This window comes from Patiria miniata, unplaced genomic scaffold (assembly GCF_015706575.1).
Source record: "Patiria miniata isolate m_02_andy unplaced genomic scaffold, ASM1570657v1 HiC_scaffold_20, whole genome shotgun sequence".
Lineage (NCBI taxonomy): Eukaryota > Metazoa > Echinodermata > Asteroidea > Valvatida > Asterinidae > Patiria > Patiria miniata.
Window position 1 is genome coordinate 21,120,026 of NW_024037059.1, and position 27,978 is coordinate 21,148,003.

The following is a 27,978-nucleotide window of genomic DNA, read 5'->3' on the forward strand; positions in this document are numbered from 1 at the left end:
CTCATTTATGAAAGGTAGGTACAAGTTGCGATGGTTGTCAAATAATTAGTAGCAGCCCCCCCCCCCATTTTTAAAAATATATGCCACGCCTCTAAAAGGGTAAGTTTGTGATGCTACACATTTGAAGAAAGGAAGATTCTCAAACATATATCAGAAAGGTAGGCACAAGTTTCGATGGTGGGCAAATAATTAGTTGCAGCCCCACTATTTTTTTTTTAAATATATGCCACGCCTCTAAAAGGGTAAGTTTGTGATGCTACACATTCGAAGAAAGGAAGATTCTCAAAAATATATTGTCGGTGTGGAGTTTAATCCGTATATGAAAGGTTGGCACAACTTTTTTATAGGGGCATCATGACTACCCCCACCCATTTTACTATGGCTGCCACGCCCCTAAAAGGGTGTGTTTGCGATGGCTCCACGTCTGATTTTTTTTCTTGTGAATATTAATGTCTGTGGGAATTAGTTTCATTCGTTTATGAGATGTGGGCACATTTTTCCCATAGTGGGCATAATGAAACCCCGCCCCCTTTTTTTCAATATGGCTGCCACGCCCCTAAAAGGGTTTGTTCTTGATGGCTCCACATCTTGAATTTGTTTTCTCATGAATGTCAATGTCTGAGGAAAGTTCCATTTCTCTGTGAATGTGCGAAAAAAAATTTCATGGTGGGCATAATGAAAAAAACCGCCCCCTTTTTTATTAGTATGGTTGCCACGCCCCTAAAAGGGTGTGTTTGAGATGGCTCCACATCCGGACATTTTTTTTCATATGAACATAAACGACTGTGGGACGTTTTATTCGGGGCACAATTTTTCGGGGCACAATTTTTCCCAAGGTGCTGGGCATACGCCCCCCAAAAGGTACTTTTGTGGTGGCTCCGAATCTGGAAAACACTTATAATCTATATAATTATGTCTTTGTGAAGTTTCCAGCTTTTGTGACAAGTGGGAACAACCATTTTCACTGTGGGCACGACAAGTCCCGCCCCCCTTTTTTTTAATGCCACGCCCCTAAAAAGGTAAATTTGCGATGGCTCCACATCTAAAACATTTTCCGGAATGAAAATGAACATCTGTGCAAAGTTTCACGCTTTTATGCAAACGTGCACAATTCATCGATATTTTGTCACATATCCGCTGGACTATAAAGCCCGGTTCATACTTCACGCGAAAGCGAAAGCGAAGCGAAATTCGTGACGTCAACAATACATTCGAAGCACGTCCACCATTGTTGACGACATGAATTTCGCTTCGCACAGGATTTCGCGTCAAGTATGAACCGGGCTTAATGCCCTGTTTATACGCACATTTTGTCAAAATATCATCTGAAACTTACACACAAACCATACATATGTATTGTATATGTGAAGTGCAGACTTGCAGCAATTGCAGTTTGGGATCGGGCAGAATAAAGTGAAAGTGTACGAGTAGAGAACAGAGAGGGCAATGAATGCTAGGACAAATGGAAAGGAGAAAGCATAAAAAACAACGGGGGGAGGAAGTACAAAGGCAGAGGTGGCCGACGTTTAGGGACGAAGAGAGAAGATTACAACAGCCTTTGGAAGGTAAGTAGAAAGGGGTATGTCAGAAAAATGACAGGGAAAACATTTCAAAGAGTACAGCAAAATTGTTTTTTTTTTACTCTTCAGTTTTGCCCCTTATGATTAAATACCTATATATGCACTGTCCCTGCTCTACATTGATTTAAACTGAATTGTTGTAGGTGTGCAAATTTGTAAAATAAGGCCTATTCCAAACATTGGCAAATTTTTCGCTTGATGTCTGATTCAGAAGTGAACTAGTTGAGCATTGCTAGATAAACAGTAATTTAAAAACAAAGATGTGTTTTTTTTTTTTTTTTTTTTTTGGGGGGGGGACTCAAACAATTATGGACAATAGGCCTACATCTTTAACTTGAAGCATTTATAGAGTTTTCCTCACTCCTTATTCCAAATGCAGTAATAGTTACAAATGGGCAAAACGAGGACGGAGAGGAAATTGATGGCGAGACTGCAATCGATGGCAGTGTCTTTGATGACCTCACATGGGAGGTTGAGTGTACCAAGCAGGTGTGTGAGTCGTTACCCTCATTCTCTGGCCTCCTGAAATTGCATGCCTTTTTTCTTTAGTTTAGTCGCATTTCTTCAAATTGCACTGGCATATAGACTTCAAAAGGTGTTCTAACGTGGTCTAATCTGCAAATACTTGCTCTGCTATTTTAAACATTTTTTAAATTCTCTTTTTACTCTCCACTATGCAAACTAATCATGTTTTGTTATAGAATAAATAAATGTTGTGCTTTCTGTAACTGCTTTCTGTAAGGTCAGTACATGTAGGTTGGGATTTTTTAATTTGTTGTACCTTTCTTTTTCCAAAACCATAGTGCAGAATGGAGTAAGTACTTTTGTTTGAAATATTTTTGTATTGATTTCTTTACTAGACAAAATTAATTTTATTGATTTCTTTCCAAGAGACCATGGATAATGCTTCTAACAAATCATTTAGCTGGAATGTATGGGAAATTGAACGGCTGTTGCTTAACACCTTTCACAACTCGGTGCTGAACATATCAAGCATATGGTATACATGTACATGTAAACTGCCTTCAAAAGTGTGAACATGTTGCGCATCCTCTTTTAACAATTCAAGCTAAAATATTGATTGGTTTTTCCAGCACAGCTGTATGAGCCTCATACATGTACATGTACCTCCCCTCAGAATTTTTGGCGAGCTGCGAAGCAGATGCGAGCCTATATAATACCAATTTCCGTCCGTCTGTCCGTCTGTCCGTCCGGACGTTCTGTCCGTCCGTCCGGCGTACGTCCGTCCGTCCGTCCGGCCGTCCGCATTCAGATAAAAATTTTGAAGTTTTTGGTTCTAGCTAATTGGGGGAAAAAATTAAATGCAGTTTACATGTATCATCTTATATAAACATATATAAAAAATATAACTTCAGTTAGGTTCATATCATTGCAGTAAATTTTATTATTTTATTGAGAATTTTTAATTCAGGGAAATGTAAAAGTTTTTAATTGTTACATGTACACGTATACCGGTATAACATGTACATGTGTACCGGTATAACATGTACATGTACATGCACATGTACATGTATGTATACCGGTAAAACATTTACACTATGCATTTTGGGGATGTGCATGTACTTCTGGTTTGATTTGAGAAGGGGTTGGGGTGGGGATGTGTAGGGGTGGTTGGGGATGGGTAGATGGGTGTAGGGGTCGGGTAAGGGGAGGGGGCAGTATATAGGGATCGGAGTAGGGGTTGGGATCGGGTGAGGATGTATGTGTCGGTATGGGTAGGGGGAATGTTGTGGGCGGGATATAAGGATTTGAGTAGGGGTTAGGATGGGGATGTGTAGGGGTGGGTAATGAGGGATAAGGGGAGGATAGGGTAAGTGGGTGTAGGGGGTTGGGGTATGGGGTAGGGGGAAGGTGATAGGGATTGGAGTATGCGTGGGGTTGGGATGTGTAGGTGATTGGGTGGGGATGGGTAGGGGGAGGATGGGATGGGTTTGGGTAGGGGGTTGGGTGGGGGAGGGGGTGCGGGTCGTGAATGGGGTAAAGTTTGGGGCATGTGGTAACGGGAATCCTGACATGATCCCCATCATGGCCCATCCCCAACCCTCCCTTCCCGCCTTCGACAGCGAGCCATGGCGGCTTTGCCGTTCTAGTTTTTTATTGAATTGGCTTTTCCACAGACCTAGCGGGAAAGCTTTAATTTTGGGGGTTCATATTTTCCTTCTTTTTTCCAGCTTGCTTTCGTTTCTATTTTGTTCTGTCCCCTATGCCTTATACTATTTACATGATTTATCTTTATGTTGGTCACTTTGAAAGCGCAGATCAGAATTGTACACAATGTTTTGTGTCATCGTGACGCCATCAGAAGTGCCTTTAAACAAAAAATAAGACAAGGTCTGACATTAAAACGTTGTGGGTACACAGAATACTTTATTTATTTATTTATTTTACATCTTTAGACATAAATATAAAATTGAATTGAAAGGAAATGTAAAACCACATGAACAGGGGCTGTCAAGGACAAACAAAAGCATAAAACACTGTCATCAAACGATGTGTTTGACCAGACCCCTGTTCAAATTAAAACAATGAATTTTAAATGAAGAAATAAAAATAAAATAAGAACCATATTATACTAATTTAAACAACTGTAAATGCGAACATGTAATAATAAAGACAGGCCGACTGTACTATCTCAAGATGCTTCTTGTCTCAGATGAAAAACCCCAATGAGACCAAATGACCATGATGAGATAAAAAAATTGATAAAAATGGATTTATATTAAAACACCATCAAACCAAAAAAAAGGGTCAAAAACAGTAAAAAAGGAACGCCCCAAAGACCAGTATTAAAAACAACCAGTAAAGAGACGAATTCCCCCCAAAATAAAAAAATATAAACATATCTGATGTCTGCTAGTTTATACACACTCCCAATTACATGTCGGATAAATCCCTCCTCAAATTTGAACGAAAAGCCCCCACACCCTCTAAAATCAAAATGTTCCTGGTTTCAGCATCAAGCTCAGAGATTACTTTAGGAAAGCGAATAGCAGCACTGTATTTGTAGGCTTCAGTCCTTGGATTTAAATGATGGAATGTGAGCATGTCTGGGTGCCTAACATTAACGTGGAACAAATTAAGAAAATCCGACATAAAACCCAATCTCTTAGACATTAAAAGTTTCGTGGTAAAACTGGCGTTTAAAAACGTTCTCCTATTAGAAAGAGACATTAGACCCAAGCTCTGCAGTCTGTCTTGGTAGCTTTGCTCCATAAAGTTCTGTCGCAGTATCATACGACTTGCCCTGCGCTGGATCGATTCGATGGCGTCGATGTGATTTTTGCGGTGGATCCACCAAACGGGCGAGCAATAGTCAACAATGGGCAAGATGAGGGTCTTGTACAGGTTGAGAGAAACACTGGAGTGGCAATTGCCAGATACTAAACGTATCAGGCCGATGAGTCTGTTGCACTTAGAGATAACATATTGAACGTGCGAATCCCAAGACAGGTTGCTTTGGAACAGGCAACCAAGAAGCTTGAGGGAACTCACACACTCCAAAGCAGAACCTCCGAGGGTGTAAGTAGGACTGGGTAGTTGACGCCATGACAAACGCATAACTTTGCATTTTCCAGCATTCAGATGTAGGCAATTTGAGTCAGCCCACGTTGAAATACTGTTCAAGTCATTTTGAAGTAGAGGATCAAGAAGATCGGTGAAAACTTTTCTAAAAAGAAATGTGTCATCGGCATACTGTACGACGTTGGATGAAATGTGAAGATGCAAATCGTTAGCATACAGCACATACAACAAAGGCCCAAGAACCGAGCCTTGTGGCACTCCAGAAGAAACTGGCAACCATCTGGATGTGCTACCTTTGTATACAACTCGCTGCATACGGTTTGTCAAAAATGATCCGATCCATTCAAGGGCAGCTCCACTGATGTTATAGCACTGATGAAGTTTCTTAGCGAGGATCTTGTGCGATATGGTGTCAAAAGCACGGCTGAAATCCAACGATATCAAGTAAACTGCAGGCACTCTTGCATCCAGAGATCTCAACCAGGCCGTTGTGGCCGATAATAATGCAGTGTTGCAAGATCTCCCTGGAATAAAGCCATGCTGCTGAGAGGATACAAGACCGTTCTCCAGACAGTGGTCGAGTATCTGGGGAACAACGATCTTCTCCAAGATTTTGCAGACGATCGGAGTTAACGAGACAGGCCTGTAATTACACAAGTTAGTTTTGTCACCACGTTTGTATACCGGCACAACATTAGCACGCTTCCAAGACTTTGGAAGACATCCTGTAGCAAGCGTGCTATTATAGAATTTAGTCAGCACAGGTATGTTGGTAGGGCAAGCTAATTTTAGCATCTGTGCACTGATGCCATCTAGACCGTGAGCTTTTCGAGCAAACAGTTTCTTGATTTCAGAGGCAACCTGCGCTGTGGTTATCCTGAAATTGTTCAGAGGTGGGATGTCCAGCGCAGGGGCAGTGACATCGTTAGTATCCGCAGATCCGGAAAAGAAACTGGCAAACAGATCATTAAACTCAGCTGCAATCCGTTTTGGGTCACAGATTTTGCTAACGTCCGACAGAAGGAAGCAATCGACAGAGTTTGAAGTATTTCGTTTGGATTTAACAAACGACCAGAAGGACTTACGATTATCCTTTTTCTTAAACAGATCAGTCACAAAGTCACTGTAAGCCTTTTTGGAGGATTTGCGAACCTTATTTTTAGCTCGTTTGTACTTGTTCCAGGCGGACGCAGTCCCTGTAGATCGAGCTCTCTTGAAAAGTCTGCGTTTTTCAAGTATCAGCTTGTGCAGATCCGCAGAAATCCAGGGTTTAACTCGTTTTCTACCTCGACGGACAGGAATACATTCCCGCACACAAGCAAGGAAGTAATCGCTAAAGTTCTCCCAAGCATCGTCTAAGTCGCTGTAATCAATCAGGTTCCAGGGCACCGCAGACAGCAAGTTATGAAAGTGGTTCAGATCGGCTTTGTGATATTGGAACGTTTCACGAACCTGATCTGGCAGCTTACCAGGAGATCCTCGAATTCTGAAGGAAACCATGTGATGATAAGAACTGCTCAGTCCAGGCTCGATGCTGACATTACAAACGCGGTCTGGTCGAGATGTGAATATCAGATCAATTATGGTATTCGTCAAAAAGTCAGCTGAAGACCTTGTAGGTTTAGAAACGACTTGATCCACACAAAAGCTGTCGGCTAAATCTTGAAGTGTAGATTTCAGTGGGCACGGATTGACAGGCGACCAGTTGATATTAAAATCGCCCATCAAAATAAAGCCGGCGTACAGGTTCAATTCAAGGTTATTCAATACTTCTTCGAGAAGTCCCAAACTAGCAGCATCCGTGGGAGGCCTGCAGTATGCTCCGCAGAGCCAACGCTCAGAATGAATGGTAAAATCAGCGCATATAAACTCAATGGATGATGGAAAGCCACTGGAATCAACTGGTGTTGGATTCAGAGAATTCGAAATCGCAAGTAACACACCTCCACCTCGACGATTGCGATCCTTACGAAACACACTGTGAGTCTCGAATAGAGCAGAGTCTGGAATTGTGGAGTCCAACCATGTTTCAGTGACAGCGACGACAGACAAGTTCATTGAGTGAACAACTGCCTGGAGTTCCGATACTTTGTTTTTAATGCTCCGAGCATTGATGTTCGCACCAAAAATTGCCCTCGAACTAGTAGCATTAACCTCAGAAGCTAGTGTTTGGTCAGGTTGATGCAAAAATGACAGCGAGTTGTCGAAGCTGTTGGAAATCTCGTCACTGCTAATTGAAACAGTAGAGTCGAAGTAGGAGTCCGACAACGGAGGCAAAGCACAGTGTAGGCAGGACCAAGGTTCATCAGGTATTAAAATCATACAAGCGGCTGTTTTCCAATGAAGACACAGACTGACATCTTATGTGGAACCAGGTATAGCAGCTGTTACAGAGTAGGCCCATTTGATTTGACTTGACAGGTTTAAGGCAAGTTCCACATGGATACTTGTACGTTGGTCCAGGGTTCATTTCTACATCACCGCACACCAACAAAACAAAAAGCAGAGTAGATCGTGTACCTGTTTTGTTATGCAAAGTCCTGTGCAGATTTATAGCACAACGGCCATGGCGACTCAGTAAATTCTCATGCTGACCACTCAAAACCACACCATTGCATAAAAAAAATCTAGTCCATTAAGGCAAAAACTTTGATGCATATTCACTATAAAATGTCCTGCTTGATCTACAGCGGCCAGCTCCCAAATTTTGCAACAATTAGCCCTGCAGCAAAGAATATGTGGGCTAAAACAGTGATGAAAAGTGCGAGTGGCAGAGCTCTAAGACGCACACCCGCCATGGTGTAAGCAGTCATTCATCCAATTGCTAGTGTGCAAACTTCAAAGAGACAGAACAATGATATCATAAAAATCAGTGATTATGAAATTGAGAAATTTTGTGTGAAGTTTATTCTACTTGCAAATTCTACATAACCTTAACTAGTTCACGCCGGGATTATTTTGACAAGAACGGAACGAGGCGCGAGATTACTTTTCACTCGACCTCAAGCCAGGTGGGTTGAAGCCATCACCCTCGGGCAGCACACTCCTATTTCTGGCCTCGCTTGCTGCGAGCAGGCTGCTGACAGATATTTCCGGCCTCGCTCCCTATCTGTCATGTGTCATCCGTTCCGAAAACTGCAAAACTGTTGTGTGTATACACGGCCTCCGGCGCGAAATGGTTAAATCAGATCGACTTGAAATTTTGCTTCTTAAAAAAACATTGTGACGAGTGTCACCTAAAATGGCATCATGGTGAGAACTTCATGCAGGTTTCTAGGTAAATTTTTAATATTTTACCCAAATTCCAGACATTCTACCCGTGTGTGTTTATGTCTGTAGATTGCAAGTTGGTCAGTTTGTGTTAAACTATTGTGGTGGTCGTGCCGAGGGTGACTTGGAGTCGTTCCTCGGCGGATGCCGACGAGCGGTAAAACTGACAACGCGAAGGAAGCAGGCTAGTTTGGGGAAAGTCTACTGCAGCAGAAGAAGCAATGCAGTAACGGGTGGGTAAAACGTCCACATTATTAAACAAAATGTATCAGGTAGACTGGGAAAAGTGCAAGTAGTATAAGTTGCTGTACAACAACCCCCACATACCTGATGCATCGGCAAAGAAAACAAAAACCATAAAGAGACAACTATAAAGATAAAGAACGAAAAAACAAGAACACGTGTGATCGACTAAAACTGGACAATAACGAGCAACACTAGATATAATTAAATGGACCTTAGATTCTTTTTGGCCATTGACTTCAAAGTATGAACACTGCCTTCTGCACATGTATCACCATCTAAGGAATTCCATAGCTGTACGGTATTGCATGGCAAGAAACAACGCTGGAACTGGCTGGTGCGACATCTCATCAGCTGCAGAGTAAGCGGATGCAGAGACAATGCAAGCCGAGTATATCTTGCCGGCACACACAGCTCAGGGACATAATCGTACAGCATACATACTGACATTGCGTCAAAGACCCAGATCACAAAGAGCATTGCCGTCACAAAGACATCGGGCAGTATGGAGTACCCTGTCCACGAGACGGATTTGAGATGCAGCAGCAGATGACCAAACTGGAGCACAATACTCAGGAAGTGGAAGGACGAAGCAGCGGAAACAGCTAGCAGAAATGGACACATCGTTGAATATCGTATAGACCTTCCTCATTAGGAACAGGGAACAGGATTGGGAACAGGTGGGCACCTTAAATCACAGATTGACACGGCTTTCTAGGTTGACACTCTTTTATTCACACTTCAGCTTAACAGGCGCTACTCTCAACAATGACCTCTACAGGCTCTGAATTTGCACATACACCGGTTGGGGTCCTACACGTGTTTATAATAGAATTTCCCTTTTCTAGCTAGTTTTACATCCACTAAACACTTGGCAATACTTCAAAGCAGAATGATTGCCCAGTGAGTCGCTTTGGGACGGCTGCTTACTGAAACTCACTGTGAACTTCACGGGCAAGGGACATGTACTGCGAGGAATTGCGGAGCGTTTGCATGGGTTAAACTGGAACCGTACCTTCTGTTAAGCTAGCTGTTCAGTGAGAGTAGGCTCCGTAGATGTGAATGCAGCTTTCAACTCTGCCTCCCCTGCTTAAAAGTTGGTGCCACAGTTTAAAAAAAATTGTAGGGCTTTCCTTGTCAACAGATGAAGCTCCTGAAGGCCACGAGGAATGCATCGGCTTCCATGCTATCCAACAGGTCCAAGTGCACCGCTCGTGTTGTCATACACTTGAATATGATTCCCCATCGCTTCTCAGTTCGGCGGCCTATCTTCACGGTCATGGGGTCAAAACAGTCAACTCCAGTTAAGTATAACAGGCTGGCTTGAAGATTTGGAGTTGGGCTAGACGCTGGTCGGCACGTCAGGTTTGGAACGCCATTTGCGGCATGTGCCGCACTGACGCTGATGACGTTGGATTGTTTACGACCACGTAAGATCCAGAACACCCGTCGAACTTCAGCATGGACTTCCCTTCCTGACTTCAAAGCCTGGACCTCATGTGCGAAGCAATCTTGCTTGACTCGGTTTTTGAAGGCCTCTCTTTCCTCAACTGTCATTGTTGGTGAGTCATCAGTCGGGGCCGCCCCATCAAGGAACTGTTTGGTTACTTTAACTATGCTGTCCAAGCCATAGTAGTGCTCAATGTCTTGCAACTGTGGTACGTACTGGAACAATCACAGTTCTGCAGAACGTCAACCTCTTCATGTCTGTAGATTCATCAAGGTATATTCATTCAACAGTCTCACTGGCCATTGATGGGGTGGCTGGGAGAGGAATGGAGGGCCCTTTCGCCATCGTATTTCATCACAGAGTTCTGCCACCGATTTTCCTTGAGTGATGTCACCTGCAGGGCTGTCAGCAGTATAAACAGAGTGCCAGTCATCAACACTGGTGAGAGTCTGGATTTCACTGACCCGGGTACGGACAAATACCTTATGTCTCCAACCAGACTGCAACCAGCGCAGAATGGGGTGGAATCACTCCACAGAATGACCTTCTGGATCGGTAGGGTCAACTCCTTTCTGTGTAGGTCTGCCAACTGTGCACATGTGAGCGCTGCTGACAGTTCAAGGTGTAAGACTAACATGGATATTTCCCTCTGCATACCCTGTGCGCAGGTAACCCACTGAGCCGTAGACTCTTTCAGACGCATCGCAAAAGATGTGCATCCGTCAGCTTGCAGTGCTAGTGTCCACGTCAGTTGTATAACATTTGGGTAGGTAAAGAAGTGGTAATTCGCAGAGTTCACCATTTACGCCACTTTGTGAGGATCTCCCCTTGTTTGATAGGTTGATCGCATTCTCTCTTGGTTTTCCACAAGTCCTGCACCAGGATCTGTGCATGTGCGGTGAAGGGTGCGAGATAACCAATTGGGTCGTATTGACTGATAAGGATCCTGATAGTTCTTATGTCGAGTACCTTGTACTTGATGTGTCAATGCTTGTAGCTCAGCTCATCTGAGATACACTGCCAGCATAGTCCAAGTCTGGCTTCGAGAGAGTCGATCGCTCGGATTGAAGATTATAATCCATAACTCGTTTCCATCTTTAACAACTGACGGACAGCGTTACTGGCCCACCGACGAATATTGAAGCCACGAGAGGCAAGCAGTTTATGCATCGTTGCTACTAGTTCTTTGGCTTCTGAATCACTTGGGATGTTGTTGAGGCAGTTTCCACGTAGGACTGGTCATTGGCGCAACAAACATCGTCATTTCCCTACTGGTTGTAAGTACGTTCTTCTGCAGCGCAAAAGGGACTGCAAATGTGTGTGTTAAGGAGAACTTGCCATTCGTTCACATCGGGTGTCACCTCTCTCTGGACATTACGCCAAATAAACCTCAGTAAAGGATTGTCCTGTGGGAGAAGTTTCACCTAGTGACACATTGCCTGGATGTCTCCAGAGATTGCCACTAAGTGCTGGCGGAATCTGAGGAAGACTGCTAGCAGGGAGGCATCAAGTTTGGGCCCTGGCAGGAGGTGCTGGTTGAGGATCATGTTCATTTATTTATTTATCTATTACATTTCTTTACTCAGGGTGTGCCCAAACAGTTTAAAACTGGTTTCCATTATACACACATGTACAAATACAATACATTACAAATACAATACACCACAATGAAATAAAATAAAAACATACGAGATTACTGCATGATCGTGAAGCATTGAAACATTACAAAGAAACATATACAGTTTGAAACGACATTGCTAAGGCGATAAGTTAACACGAGGAATTTGAACATTTCTTGTGACATCAGTAAGATATACATGTGTATTTCTTTACATTCGCTGATTACGGGAGGGGCGAAAAACCCGTGGAAAAAAACACCTTTTGGGAGAAAACACAGGAAAATTCCCATCCGGCTCATTATTATGGCAACGAAATTTATTAACTCCATAAGTCAGCGCATATTTATATTTGTATTATCAGTAAAGGCAGCGACAACAAGAAATACTCACATAAATGCAGAAATATTTACTTGCCGAATGTTTTACGTAGTTCAGGTTTGAATGAGGTTAGAGAAGTCATGTTCCTCAACTGTACATGCAAGTTATTTCATATGATTGTACCAGTTACAGCAAAGTCACGAGTCTGAATAAGTGGTAAAAACAGATTTGTCATATACAAAGGAATAATTTTGTTTACACATTTGTAAACAAGGATAGCCTTTTTATACTTAATTCTTTCAGAGAATGACATCCAAGTTAGTCTAGCAAACATATCGACTGATGGAGTTAAGAATGCACATTTCAGGATTATCCACGCTGCTTTTTTCAGACATTTGTGAAGAATATTGTCATGAGATATGTACCGTCCTTCCCAAACAGTACTGCAGTAATCTAAAGATGGCATATAACTAAGCTAACAAAGAGAGTGCAGGCTGCTTTGGGGAACAAAGTCGTGGATTCTTTTCAGCATACCTAGTTTAGATGAAACTGTTTTCTTCACGTATTCAACGTATGGGCCCCAAATTAAAGTTTCATCAATAATAACCCCCAAACATTTACAAGAGTTTACCTGAACAAGTGGACTACCAGCGATAACTGACATCAAGGTTAATACTGCAGACCTTTCGTTAAGTTCCAATGATCATTGATTTGGTTTTGCTGGCATTAATTGTAAGTTTGTTCTTGCTACACCCATCGTATATTCTAGTTAGGGCTGTATTCAGGTTGTTTTCTATCTCATCAACACTGGTAGAACTACACGTTAATGAGGAGTCGTCAGCATACATAAACAAATCACACTCTTTAGGGATACAAAGCGTATCCCTAAGTCACTGGTATAAATAATACAAAAACAGTTGACCTAGAATGGATCTCTGTGGCATGCCAGTGGGAAGCGGCAAGGCCTTGAATATGTTGCCCTCAATATTCACAGACTGACTGCGTTCCCTAAGATGTAACTTACACCAGTTGATTACAGCTAGAGGTTGACATATGCATCCTCTCAAGTTTATCTAGGAGAGTTGCATGACAGAGTCGAATGCTTTACTTAAATCTATAAACACAGTGCCTGTCATTTTCCCATGCTCCATGAGCCTGAAAACATTTGTTCGTTAGATCATGTAAGGTGGTTTCAATGGAGTGTGAGGGCCTAAACCCTTACTAACAACATGAAATCAGACCACTTTCATCAAGGTAAGAGTACACTGCTGAATGCATCCATCTTTCTAGAATCTTAGAGATAATCGGCAGTATAGAAATAGGCCGTTAGTTAGTTGTACTGCACTTGTCTCCAATAGGTGTAACTAAGGCATGTTTCCACCTTCTAGGGTATTGTTCGCATCTTAAATTGACAGGTTAAAACTGTGTGCTAAGCTTTTAGTTATGTACGGAGACGCTATTTTAACCATTTTCACACTTATTCCATCCGGAACTGTTGCTTTTCCGACCGTCATTGATGATATTTGCTTTTGAACATAGTCTTCTGTAATCTCGGGCAGTAAGTATTTTTTCATAGAGTGAGTCTATAACAAATGAAAGGATATCATGGTGAGCTTCAAGTTCACACTGAGGGGCATTAATGGCCATACGTGTTCCGATTGTTGCAAAAATGTTCGTTAAATGTATCATCAATGTCGGTGAGATTATCTACGGATTCCCCATCCCGGGAAAGAATAGTCTTTGGAATAATTTTCTGTTTGATGGGGAGAACCTCTTTCAGTTTTTTTCACAGAATCGATGAGTTGCCTTTATTTTCCTCAATGGTGGATCTAAACTATTCACTTTTCACAGCTTTTTGTATGTATCCCACAATCATTTTGTGAGCCAGAACGCTTTATAGCGATTTTATTTGCACGATCTCGCTGTCGCATAAGTTTTAGTATTTCTCCATCGAGCCAATGCAACGATGCACCACGAATACATTTTGATTTCATTAGTGCATGGTGGTTAATAAAACTCATAAACAAGAGTGCCACACGGACCATACTTCTTTAAACAACTTGACAATTAAGCACATGTTCCCATGGGGCATTAAGAAGGTTATCTTGAAAAAGCGTCTCTATCTATATTTTTAAAATGGCTACAGTTTATTAAATGGCCTTTTATTTTTTTTTATTTTTTTATTTTTTTTGGGGGGGGCTTTCCAAATATTGGGACCGTATAAGATAGTGGTCACTAATCAGGACAGGTAGGACAAGTTCGGGATGAGAGCTAAAAATTAGATCAATAGTGGTTTCAGTAAATTCAGTAACACGGGTTAGTAGATACAGTCGAACACAAGCCGTGTTTACCATTATTCTCAACAAAGCGGTGTGGACAGTACCATGACTCATCTGTCCGGTTAGCTTCTTCCTCATTGAGTATCTGCACATGGCCCGCATCGACCAACTTCTGGATCTTCTCATTATGGATTTTGGCAAGGTCTGGCTGCTTCTGGGGTTTTCTCTCAGTGTGCTTTAGTCTGCATGGACATGACTTCTTTCCTGTCAGCATAGCGCAGTGTTAATTGCTCGTCGACTCGGATTGTTTGGACTCCAAGTAGATGGTGCCAGCGTTTCTGTAAAGCTCTCACTGGATAAGTGTATTCTGAAGGCGAAGGTTGTCAGCGATGAATGCTCCCTTAATGAGGTACTTGGTATCGGGGTTTTCGCTGGTTGAGAAATAAAGATCAATGGTTTGGCCTTCACATCGGAACGGTTCTTGCCGAACTGTTTACAGGATAATACAATCCTTCTCCCAAGAAAGGTTTAGCTGCTAGACTGCCAATATGAGCACCATTGTTCACATTGAGCCGTCATCAAGCACAGCGTATATTTTGAAACTCCTAGCTGGACCATATGAAGGAGAATTTGGACAACCTTCAACACAATGTTGAATGGCCTTTGGGGCTTACACCCTCTGTGTGGTCATCCCCAGTGTGTGGATTTTTGTTGCAGTTGTTGTATGGGTTCTTTAGCATTCAGTCTTCAGGTTTGTGAGTACAACCACACTTCCATCATCAGGTTTTCTCCTTAAGCCATTCAATGATATGGTGAGTGGTGAGTTTCCTGAAGTCTGCGCAACCATTCAGTTACTGTTCATGGCTGTCACAGAGTGGACAGTAGGCAGTACGCTTGTTCTGCTTCGAAGGCGCTGACTGTTGGTAAGGTTTCGAATTCACTTGCCTTCCATCGTCAGTCTGAAAGACTGCTTTACGGGGAACGTAAACCCTCTTCTTTCTCTCTTGCCTGATCTAGAGCTGTCATAACTTTGGGCAGCGACTGCTTGTCATATATGCCCTTGGCTTGAGACGGGACCCGGGAAAGGTGTATATTTGGTCGGAATCGGCTTTTAAGATTCCTCAGTTAATGCAATGTTCGACAGACCTGTCCCGGTAACTGGCTGGCAGTTGCCAAGCAGTCTACTGATGTGTGAACCACACTTCAATTCGTAACCATGCTCTGCTGCGAGTGAGCAAAGCATGGCCACCAGTGAATGGATGGAGAGGGTATAGTTGTCAAAGGCATGTTGGTCACTTGTCTTGATGTGAGGCATGTTTATGATAAAACCTAACTTACTCTAGACAAACTGCCTTGGCTGGCTGTATTTGTTCTTTAACGCTCGGAGTGCCTCGGAGTAGGGCTTGGAGTGGTGCATATAGGCCTTCGCCAGTTGCAGGATGTTGCCCCTAAGTCTACCCAGCAAAACGTGGTACTTGTACTGTTCTGGGATGAACATTGACGAGATTGTCTCATGGCATCTTCAGGAGGGCAAAGTCACTTTCTTTGCCGGTGAAGAAGCAAGGTAGGTCGCGGTACACCATAAGATGAAGCAGTGAGTAGCTCAGTCATTTGGCATAGCTGGTGGCATTGGGTGCAGTACATTGTATACATATGAACATCTTATCCCTTAAATTATCATTAAAAGTCCATTTCTCAGTTAAGAGAATCTTTAAGAGATGTTTCACGGACATTTACTGGGGGCTTATAAAGGACTAATCCTGTAAGGGTATTTTCACGTTTTATTTAATGGCCCTGGCCACTAGGGATTATCAATGGTTATGCATAACGGTCCACTGGGTCTATCTCCATGGGTAAACAAAGGACTTTCTTAAGGGTGTTGACAAATCCGTGAAAATTTGGTTAACTGTAATTTCAAGGGAAAATGGTTCTTTAATGAATTTTTAAGGGATGAAGATATCAGATGCTTCTGCAAATGTTGGCATAATACTGGATAGCAGGGCTGAAGGATATGGAACTGCTCCGGGTAGTGAAGTGAGAGACTGGATGATGCTGTCGTTGACATGTTCCTCTAAGGAGAGGTCCAGGTCATGGATTTGGCCCTTTTGGGTTGTTGGCTGTGTCCACTTTCTGTGGCTAGTGACATCGCCGGTGCCCCATTGAAAGTAAAGTGTGGCATTTTGTGGTAGAAACAGCAATAGTGCCCTCTGTATGAGTGGGGTAAGGTTGGGGCAAGGCATCCTAGGCACTTGACAGTTGCTGTGTTGCTATTCAGTGAGGGGATCTGCATGCTGGCAGCACCATGGTCCACATAAACAGCAAGAGTTGCCTTTGCTGAGGTGCAGTGTATCTCTAAGTGTCCAATTCGGATCCGCCATTGGCCATTGAGAAAATCTGCCTCTCGCAACAATTCTCTGTCATGACAACCGGGCTTTGATAATCTTTCTACGTTAACCCTAAAGGGGCCGGGGGCGGAATCCGCCCCCCCTCAACATTTTCCGCGATAGCTTCTAAAAAAATTTTTTTCGCGACCCGAGCTGTTATGACTTTTTAGCCTCGAGCTTTGCGCATCTTTTGATACCAAAAACATAAAAATCGGACCACGGGTTGGCCCGTAGCGAAAAATTTTCCGGCGCTACGCGCCGTGAAAACTGAATTCTCGCATATGCGACGTGTACACCGAGCAGAATTGCCATTCATACATATGAATAATTAATTAGCCATAATTCCAAAACCCTTTGACCTATAGTCATGACATTTCTTGGGCATGTTTAGGAAGAGTTGTTCTATGCATGTGCTGAGTTTCAAATTTTTTCGTCACTTGATGGCCGAGATCTTAGGGGGGGCGGAATCCGCCCCCCCCCCCGGCTGAGAGATGGTCAAAATAACCCGGCCCCTTTAGGGTTAAAGGGCTACACATGCGATGGCATCAGCACCTTTTTGGCTGCATGGGCTTCCTCTTCTGCTGCAATGCATGATGCGTAAGCTGCGTAGTCCAGTTATGGTAGCTCTTCATCTGCTTCTTTCTCCTCTTCAAGCTGACGTTTCAATTCTTTTTATTGTGTTTTCTTCCTTTGTTGTTGCAAACGTGCTTCTTGTGCACCGCTAAGGGTTATGTACGCTTTGCCTTGAAGAGTTGTGGAGCCTCTGTCCAAACAGGAGTCTATTTTCCCGGTGTTCTTCTGTTGGTACACCTTGCAACAACAGCAAAGCAAAAATGGGTCTGAAAAACTCTGTCAATTGAGAGCGCTATAACATTTTCTTGGCACATCGAGTGCTGAGCTAAGACCTTCTGACAGTAGTCAGTGCCTCGTTATCACAACTATGGATCTCTGTATTTCCTATGGACTCCTTCACAAATGTTACCGGCACGTTTACCTCAGTTGACACAGTCGAGCCATCTTTATCTCATTTATCAACCTCCGTTCGAGCTGCAAATAGCTGTGGTCCATCTGGTAAAAAATCTTCCACTTGCCTTTTCTGTGTTGGACTATGTGTCACAGGTGTTCCCATTTCAGTGGCGTCCATCCTCTGGCTGCCCCTGATTCGTAGGCCCTTTTTCCGCCCCATGCCATCTGTTCCATCTGCTCTTTCATCTACTTCTGACGTTCACGAATGGCCTCTCTCATTTCGTTCTGCTTGATACTTCTGCTACATAGGCCCACACTCATCATTAAGCACTCTCACAAACTTTGTTTTTCAGTTCTCTGCTTTTTAAGTTTGAGGAATCCTTCGGTTGCAATTGCTGCTTGTATTACTTTGCGTGGAAGATTTCCTCACGGAGCAGATCGCCTGATCCTCTTCGGAGAAATGTACCCTTAATATATTCGGCCACTTTGTCCTAACCTACACGGCAGGTGCAGCCTTGCTTTTTTCAAACTCTTCTCGACCATCCTCAGCTGGATGCCCTGCACTCACAGATGACTGTTTGCATGTCTGCTCCTCTTCAAGCATAGCTGGTGATGTTCGCTGGTACAACAATTGTTCTGTAGATTTTGGTTTGAAGCTTGGGTGTAGGTTTTGGAGTGAATGGCCCCTCCTTTCCAAGGAAGTGTGTTACCATGGATGTATTCAGTGTATCTGGTACTACCAAGTCCTGACGCATAAGTCCCCCAGCTCCCGTTAGTCTCAGTTTACGTACTTCTGCATGTAGTTGCAACTCGTCCACCTGCCGCGTCTCTAATCTGTCGCATCTCTCATCTGTAAGTCTGTAGACCTGTGGACTCCTCTACAGCACATTTCATGTGTTCCATCTCCGGGATTTTATGGGCACTCCAAGTGCTGATTCATCTATGGTTGCTCGTTGGTCTTTTCACGGCACCTAACCCACTTTTGACACAAATTTGTGGTGGTCGCGCCGACAGTAATTCGAAGTTTTTCTTTGGCGTATGCCAGTCAAGGGAGCAGATTCATTTGCAACAGGCGCAGCAGAAAAAGCAGTGCGGTAGCAGGTTGGTAAAGCTTCCAAAGCAACTGAACAGCTTTGCGCTTGGAGCAGGGTTGGGAACATCGTAAAAGGTAAAGGTAAAGATCCCATAACCATTACTGGCCGTAGGGGCAGTGGGATGTTAGAGGTCCACTGTGTCTTGGGCGCGGCATATGAGTGGCAGGGCCCAGTCCTCTCCTCTTGCCGTCTTACCTTCCCTGAACGAATCAGGTACCCATTTTACTGCTGGGTCGTCAGAGAGAGTTTTCCAGTTTTTGGTCCGAATGGGATTCGAACCGCTAACCTTCCACTCCGTAGCTCCACGCTCTAACCGCTCGGCTACGAGGGAACATCGGGGCACCTTAAATTACACACACTCACACGCCTTCCTAGGTTGGCACTCTTTTATTTATTCTACACTTCAACAGGCGTTACTCTTAACAATGACCTCTACAGGCTAAAGGTTTGGCACCTTTGTTGTGTACACTGGAATTCCCCTATTCTACAATCCCGGCCAAAATGGTTGGGACACTTCCTGAGCCTAACAACAGCCACCCACTCCCCCGCTCCCCCGGTCAATGTTGTTCTCTCCAGCTAATGGAGCACACACCGCGCAATGAGAGACAACATTGAACGGGGGCCGGGGGAGGGTGGGGGCCCAGCGAGATTCGGCCTGGATTGTAGCTAGTTTTACATCCACAAAAAACACTCAGCAACACTTTCAACGTCCCCAGTATGGACTTCCTCTTCATAAATTTATCCCAAGTTATAACTAATCCCCTTTAACTTCAAAGCAGAATAATCGCCTGGTAAGTTGCTTTACTTGCGGGTATGTACAGTTGCTTACTGAAAGTCAATGTAATTTGCATGGGCAAGGGACTGTGAGCTGCACAGAAACAGGAACTGCAAGGAACTGACCCGCATGGCGCAAGCTTCCACTTTTATACAACGTGTGCCAATAGTCTGGGGCTACATGTGATGATGTTGGTAAATCAAATAATTAAAAAGTTAAACAAAATACTGCCAAGGGAATCCAAAAATAAATAAAAGTATGAAAGACTTTGCTATGTGCCTTTCTGGGTACTTTTGGGGGCGTTGCTGTAATCTCACAATTTGTGTTTGGCCTCAAGTTTTGAAAAAATTAAAATGATACTTCTATCATACATTCTTTTAATCAATGTTAGCCAGAAAACACTCCTTTACCTTATGTCTTGTGATGGACTTTTTGAGGACTTGCGATTGCTTTGACTACAATGTTTGGTTAAATTTGAATAAATTCAAATGCTACCTCTATCCTGCATGTACAATTCTTTTAGTCAATCATAGAAAAATCCTTTTGTTCAGGGTTATATATGGTGTGCATAGAATGATGATCTATTCTTTTAACCTTAACCTCACCCAAAGCTACAAAATACTACTACAAATGGGCACAGCACTCACACTTCTTTGTAGTATGTGGTACATAACTCCAAATGAACTCTTTGGGGGTGAGGGTTAAATGAGCTCTGTGGATGATGATCTATATGTTTTTTAAACTGCTGTTTGTTTGTTTGTTTGTTTGTTTTTTGTTTGCTGTTCAAGGTTTGGAAGACATTGCTGGATAAGAAAGTTCCCCGTGATATCAAAGACACTGCAATCAGAAGGATCCAGACTTTAGCCAATGGGGACTGGCGCGGTGGACTGTCCAAGCCATTGGCTGGCCTCCCTAAGGAGTGCAACATTAAACTGTATGAGGCAAAGCTCGATAAAGCTAGACGAATTCTGTGGGAGCTGACGATCGTGTTCTCACCTCGGCTCACAGGTAGAGAGAGTGAGAAGATGCTTGAGTCAGGTATGTGGACATAAAGACTTCTTGCCCAAGTACATGTACCCCCTAAAAGGTTTCAAAGTGAAAGTTGGGACCACTGGGAGGGGCTCTTGAATGTACCAAGTACATAATTATATTTAATACTGACAAGATATTATTTTTGGGGGAAGGGCATCAATTTGAAACACAATGTACAGCATATATTTTGAAGAACATCTGGGACAACATTCTGTGTCAGCCCTCTCATCTTTTGTCCTTTTACTGATAATTTGAAATTCTGTTTCAACTACTAAGACAACATTACATGTATTTTTATATGCTTATCATTCAATTTCGTTTCAGTTTTCATTAATGTTAATTATAGCTCAAGAAAATTATAATCGTTGTAATTGTTCCCAAAATTGTTAATTGTAAATGTGTTAATGTTTTTACTGTATGCAGCGAGCTTTTTAAATTACCCCTGTGGGATACAATAAAGATTACTTGACTTGACAGTGGCACAATGCTTGTACATGTATTTATAGGTTCTCTTTCACTTTGACAACTTGCCACAATTTGTAGTTGATGCCAACTTAACAAACCTTGCTGTCCAACAGTCTCAACACAGAAATTGCATAGACAACATCTACCATCAGGTTTATTTTTGTTTGCAGTTGTCGAAAAAGATTTGATATTGTTTCTAATGATTTGTATCATTATCTACATTGCACACACTCTAGTGTGTTTTTGTCCAAGACTGAACTGAAGTCCATTTTTCAAGGGCAGTTGCATTTAATCTGTTAACTTGTCCATTTTCAAATGAAATTCAATTCCCCTATGCCCCTAACTCAGGTATAGACGATTCAACACAAACTGCACGCTACTCTGAGGCTATCCGTGTATGGGACATAGTACTAGACCACTCCAAGGTGGCACATGCAATGGATGTTATTATGCAGAAGGTGAAGCAAGGCAAGAGGTTTAAGAAGCGCAAAAGTCTGATGGGAATCAGCGAAGGAAAGACCTCAAGTAAGAAAACCTGAACATATCCTAGTGACAGGGCATGTTTATGGTAGGATATCCTTGCCATCACTTTTTGTTGGGGGAAGGGGCAGTGGGATCATCTCCCAAGATTTGTTACTGAGCACCAAAGTAAAAATTGTATGTCAACATGACATCAACAGAAAAAAATAGTTATGCGGATAAACAAAGGGATCATAGCCAAGCTGCTCCTAATATAAATTTGAGTCAAGGGTATCGGTGTATTTTGGAATTAATGCCAAGTCCGTTTCTGTCATGAACAATCCCACCTTGTGCCAGAAAGAGAAAATACAAAGATTAGCAATCACAGAAAATAAATAGCATGAAGGTATGTACATCACAGTGGAAAATGACATAATACTCATTTATCTTATATAGATTTGAAACATCTTGAAAATTTAGAATTTTCACATATTATCGTCCCCAGACCTTTTAGTTTAAATTACATTTGAGTGTGAAATGAATGCTGAATTTGTGATCAAGGCAGCATTTTTCTAGAGCATTTGGGGTGGGTGGAGGGGGAAAGTTAGTTTAAAAAGTGAAAAGCTAGGCAGCTTTAAGTGTTTCCCGATGAATATTTCTTGTCTCATGAATTCCAGAGGGGACCAAATTCCGCTCTCCCACTGTCTTTCGGGTGGTTAAGTCCGAACAGTTTGCAAATAATGACAAGATGCTACATGAGCTGTGTCCTCCAGGCGAAGATGAGTACCGTGTAATGAAGCTGTATTCCTTCACTTCCATGCTGGTTAATGCCGTGCTAAACAACAGCCAGGTAGAAGTAGAGTTTCCCTTCCGAGTGACAGAGTTGGAGCATGCTATCATCAACCTCCAGCCTGAGCCGCCGTCCTCGATCTTGCTGCTTGGCCGAAGCGGAACAGGTAATCAGAAACCAAAATTCTTTCTTAGAAAATGCAGATATTTCAACACCATTCCTCCACACTTAAAAAATTGCCTGGGTTAACTTTACCAAAGAAAGGGTGAAAACTGGAACTACCCAAACTTGGGTTGTTCTTTAACCAATTGTTTGGGTTAGAATTTATGTTAAATTCAACCAAAAGTTGTAGTCATACAAGCCCAAATTAAATTTGGTCTTGAATGACCACTAGTTTTGGTTGAATTAAGCAGAAATTCTAACTCAAACAATTGCTTATAGAACAACCAAGGTTTGGGTAGTTCCAGTTTTCACCCTTTCTTTGGTAAAACTAACCCAGGCAATTTTTCCGTGCAGGCCTTCAGCTCCAAGACCCCATCTGCAACATCAAGTCTAAAGACATTCCAATCGGTCATTTACACCCTAGTACCCATCCAACTCAGATCTCTCACCTTAGTCAGCCCATGGGTCTCCCATACAGAAAATAACCAGAAAACGCTGATTGGATGTCAATGAATATGTATGCATGTGGCTCAAAACATTCTGCATGTGTATTGCGCTGTGATTGGCTGCTACCCAAATCGGTAGAATAGCTCATAGTCAGTAATAAAACCCGTGGCAGAGTGATAATGTCTTGGTTTCACATGAAAATAACATGTACATGTGCATGTTTAATATGTTGGTTTGGAACTGAAACGCTAGGGTGTGTTTTATAAACAGCTCGTATCTTGATTATGCAGTGCATCATGTGTACGCACGAAATATATTACCACAAAGACCAAGTAAAGCCCAGACTCGGTCTACGTTCTTCTCTGCTCCTCTCCACTGCACTGAAAACATCCGTCACTATGACCTAGCATCCCCCGCCCCAATCTTGGTCTCCAGTTTGCCATTTTACACCTTTGCGCTTCCTGGCTCCAATTCTTATATATATATATACAACCAATACCTGAAAACAGGAATAGGATGATCCAAACCATGAATTTCTCCTAGTTCTTTTCAGAACCACATAAACGCACAACACACGTTTCTGGGATTCCATGGGTATGCTGAAAGTTCATGAGAGAATGTTTTACATGTATTTGTTTAACTGCACCCAGCTTTGGTGGAAGTTGCTCTCAACAAACCATCACAAAATGAAATAGGTCTTGTTAAATGGCCAGATGATATTTCCCTTTTAAACTTTTCAAAAAAGCAAAAAAGGCAAGGTTTAAGCACAAAAGCGGAACTGCGTAGCACTGAAGAAAGGTAAAAGTGATGAAAACAAAAGTTAAAGCAGAACTCACCGGGAATTATTCTGGCAGAATTAATTTTCGGCCCCGCTGGGCCTTCATCGGAGCTATGACTGTTTGAATGCAGAAAACTCAACATGCAAACCGCCTGGCTTGGAGATGGAACAACGCATCATCTACAAGCTTGGAAAGCTCACGCCAGGCGTTTTGAATGTGGAGTTTTCTGCATTCAAAATTCTAAATTCTAAATCTGGCAGCCACGGTTGTGGACCTTCTAGACCATTTTTTCCCTTTGTCCTTCGATCGTCTGTTGCCTGATCAGGCCCTGTTTGACGGCCCCCTCCCTGTAATCCTGGATACCAGCGATGTCAAGGACCTTCCATCATTGCTGGGCAATTGGATGACCCCAGAAGAGACATCTGAAATTGAGTTTGGTGCTCATCAGGTGGGTAGAACGAAGCCAATATAAAAAGGCTGATTAATAAGATATACATGTAATTGTACTTTCTTTAATCATCCCTATCCTCTTAGATCCTTTCAAATCATCTATATTATTAGTTCAATCACAAATAATGTTTTATAGGTTTCCTACAAAGTGGTTGATTTTGTAAGAACATGAAGAAAATACCGAAGGAGTTGATGGGGAGCAATTACAAATTTGGGAGTAGCAGCTATACTGATTCATGTCGGCAAGCTGACCTGGACAAATGATCAAGTCATTTTTGTCAGAAAAAGCTTTGGGATCGAATCACAAGCCTAAAATAATGACTTTTTGCATTGTCAATCCTAATTGTAAATTCTGATTGCATTTTGAGAATCATTTTTGATGAATATAAGCAGCAGGAAAGGAGTGTTTTTTTTATCAGAACATTCATATTCTGAGTAGTTCTTTAGGATTGATGCTTAATAAATATGACAAAATTGAAAGAGCGTGTTTAAGAGCTTGTGGAAAAATAATCACTTTCTGCTTAATTTGACAAATTGCTTGTTAAATGTACACCATATCACAGAGGAAAATTCCACGAAATATTCAGTTATGAAACTATATCTTTTCATATTACCTAAGAGTAATATTCGTATTTTACTAGCGAACAAGTTGTGCATTTTCAACCATTAGTTCTCTTCATAAAATGGTTACATGGGTTGTTTTGCAGTCTTACACATGCATAATTCTGTATATTCAACAGGTAATCTTGGTTGCCAGCTCTTCAGTGAAACAAGTGGTCATGTCCAACACTGCTTCAGGGAAACCACTAGCGATGTTTGACAAGGGCATAGTCATGACCATAGAAGAAGCCAAGGGACTGGAGTTTGATGACGTCCTGCTGTACAATTTCTTCAAGGACTCAGAGGTAAGACTTTTTTGTGTCTAAACTTTTTCTGAACTTCAAGTGTCCATCAAGTGTGATCAAAATCAGATGCAGTTCAGGGGAAAATGTGAATGTTATACAGGCGGTAACTTTAGGTTCACTTTAAGGTTCTGCAAGGTTTTTTTTCAGGATTTTATGGGGTGATCCCCAGTGTTCAACCTCAAGTTTATTACCGATTTTTTTTAAATGGGACATTGTTCTGAAAGCACTGCCATACTCTAACGTAAACAAGAGATGCAATTTGTGTATAGCAGAGAAGTACATTATCATATGTAGGCCAGATCTAGGTACACTGAATAAGAGAAGCGAAATCGTCTCCAAGTGCAGGCATCGAGACAGATGTGTTCTTACTTCAGTGACGTAAACGCGTACTAACTTCAATGACGTAACGCGCGTAACGCGTGCGCGCGCTTGATTCGAAATAAGGTAAGATGCTACTTGTATTCTGTTTTTCGTCATTCTGCTGATGAGTGCCTCAGACCACTGCACCCTCCTGCTAAATGGGGTCACTGCACTTTCAGAAATGGGTCTAATAACTGGCTGTATAAACAATAGTCTTCAAGGCATGGGACTGACCTAAGGTAACAGTAACAACAACAAAAACTGACGGGGTGTTTCAGCCTAGAAGAGGGGTAAAGAACATACTTAAGTCTAAGAAAAATAAGGAAAATTCAAAAGGGGCACCCTTTTACATCCTCCTATGCTACTCTACTGGTGTTCCTGCCAATATGCAGGATAACTAAATCTAAATGCAAGCCTACATTGTTCTCAGTATGCCTAATGTTTTGGAGCTTTCCCAGTGGGTAGATCTGGTGGACCTACGTATGGATCAGAGGCTTAACCATCGGGGTATCCGGTCGCACTGGTGTGACTCATTCTGGAATCGCGGCTGGGTTGGCAGCAGGTTCTACTGGGGGTTGTCTGGCCATCTCAGGGGATGCTGTTCTGGCAGGCGGGGTTGGAAGACGTCTGTGGTGAACTCGAGGTTGCTCTGCTTGCTCTTCAGCTGATGGTGCATGTGGAAGGGGAACAGTGTGTGTCAATGGCGGGCTGTCCCGCATCTGCAGACGCTGGTCAGATTGATGGGGATGGAGGCTGTCGGGTTTGATTTGCACTTCAGGTTTCCCTACGGGCACTCTCACTGGTGCAAAAGGCAACAATAGGCACTGAGGTGTCAGTAGATTTACAAGCCATTCACTGGCACGGAAAACTGGAGCGTCTGGATCGAGACTGGAACTTGTGGTTGGGACTAAATTGGGTGTATCTGGGTCTGCATCAGCTGGTTCTGGGGCTGACTTTAATTAAGCGGCAAACAGAAAGTGCATTTAGATGGAGACGAACCTTCCACTTCTTGTCTGCTCCTGCCTTGCAGCCATGTGTTGCCAGGCAGGAAAGCACCATGTTGAGCCTTTCAGTGTGTGATGGAAAATCAACTAAGCAGCTAGACACTAAATGTCATTTAGGTAAACATTAGCGTCTCACACAACTGATCCTCAAAACACGGCTCCCTGAATCTTTGCAAGGTTACTAGTGCATTGCTCAAGCCAAATGTCATCCTATTGAATTTGTACAATCCCATCAGTGTTGTAAAAGCCATCTTTGCTCTGTCAGCAGGGTCCATCACAATTTGTCAAAGTTTTACGTAAAGGGATTATGGGTACAAGGGTTTATGAGACGATTTTCCTTCACATGTTTTTAGGTCAGATTCTGAACTGTCTCTTATTTTACAGTAAAGTTTGTCAAATTTCTGTTTAAACTTGTCAAGAACTGTCAAAGTGAGATGACTTTTAAATTAAAAATGACTTAGTTGTCTGAACAAAATAACTGAAATTCTGGTTGAACTGGGAGTTTATGTGATCAAAGGAGGTTCATCTCAGTAGAGTGAATGAATTATTATAATTTGCAAAAAAAAAGAGATACACCTTTTGTTTCAGTAAAGACTGTTAGAGGGCTAATATTCACGAACACCTACTGATTTACCCATTTTAGGGATTAAACCACAACATATTGTTCACTTGTTTGATAATGTCCTGTATCAGGCTGACAAGGAGTGGCGAGTGATCACTGGTTTCAAGCCCCGTAACCTTGGCGATCACCAAGGAGAATGTTTGAAGACAATTGACGTAAATTGGCTTTACTCAACCAATCGACCGCCTCATTTGAACTTCAATCCAGATGAACACAAGGTTTGGCATTTTTATGTTCTTGCTTTATTAGAATGATATCATCGATTAATTCAGCATATTCAGAACGTAATGTTTGTGTGTCTGTCTATTGTCATGCACTGCTTCAATATGAATGTTGATGAGTTGTTGTAAAATGATTAAGACATTGCTGTTTGCTTTACATTTTACAGATACTTAATTCAGAGCTGAAGCGTTTGTACACTGCCGTCACAAGGGCACGGAACAGTGTCTGGATCTTTGATGAAGATGAAGGGAAGCAAGTGCCGATGTTTGATCTTCTTCGTTCCAACAGATTGGTGCAAGTGACCAAAAAAGAGGACATAGAATTCGGTATGATTTTCACAAAATTTTGCCATATGTGATATGGACTCCAGTCATGAACAACAGATGGAGCCTTTTTGAAATGGTTAAACGTTTAAACGCTTGAACGGTTCTTGAAATGTTTGCTAAACGTTTACAAAATTAAACGCACAGTCGCATCCTTTATTAGCGGGTAGTGATCAATATGGCTCGTCATTGGTGATTTCTGACAAAAATACATGCCTAAAACTTGCAAAAATCTCTCATTGAAATTTGTCACCAAAAGCTGTTTTTTTAGAAAAATCACTCACTAGCTTTGGTAATAAGAATGGGAAAAAAATTGTAAACCAAATGTACCAATTGGAGTTTGGTTGATAGTTTGACTAAATGAGCTTTTATTTTCAAGGATCCTTATCTCCATACGCGTGCTTCAAGTTCAACTTGCCAAAACTTATTTAGGACTT

General features: G+C 42.3%; 1 protein-coding gene across 1 annotated transcript; it reads left to right on the forward strand.

The window, feature by feature from the left end:
- The first annotated feature begins 15,741 nt into the window (after window positions 1-15,741).
- On the forward strand, window positions 15,742-26,136 carry LOC119727905 (TPR and ankyrin repeat-containing protein 1-like). The gene is made up of 8 exons (XM_038199984.1): window positions 15,742-15,866; window positions 18,456-18,504; window positions 20,310-20,559; window positions 21,367-21,543; window positions 22,155-22,433; window positions 23,904-24,103; window positions 24,846-25,010; window positions 25,963-26,136. Exons 1-8 carry the CDS (start codon window positions 15,742-15,744, stop codon window positions 26,134-26,136), a joined length of 1,419 nt encoding a protein of 472 aa, XP_038055912.1.
- Window positions 26,137-27,978: the final 1,842 nt, after the last annotated feature.

Bases quoted from the DNA above. Each gene is read 5' to 3' on its own strand.
- LOC119727905 (XM_038199984.1), top strand. From the start codon at position 15,742: ATGTTGCCCCTAAGTCTACCCAGCAAAACGTGGTACTTGTACTGTTCT. The intron at 20,560-21,366 runs GTATGTGGACAT...CCCCTAACTCAG, and splicing joins TGAGAAGATGCTTGAGTCAG to GTATAGACGATTCAACACAA. The intron at 24,104-24,845 runs GTGGGTAGAACG...TATATTCAACAG, and splicing joins TTGAGTTTGGTGCTCATCAG to GTAATCTTGGTTGCCAGCTC.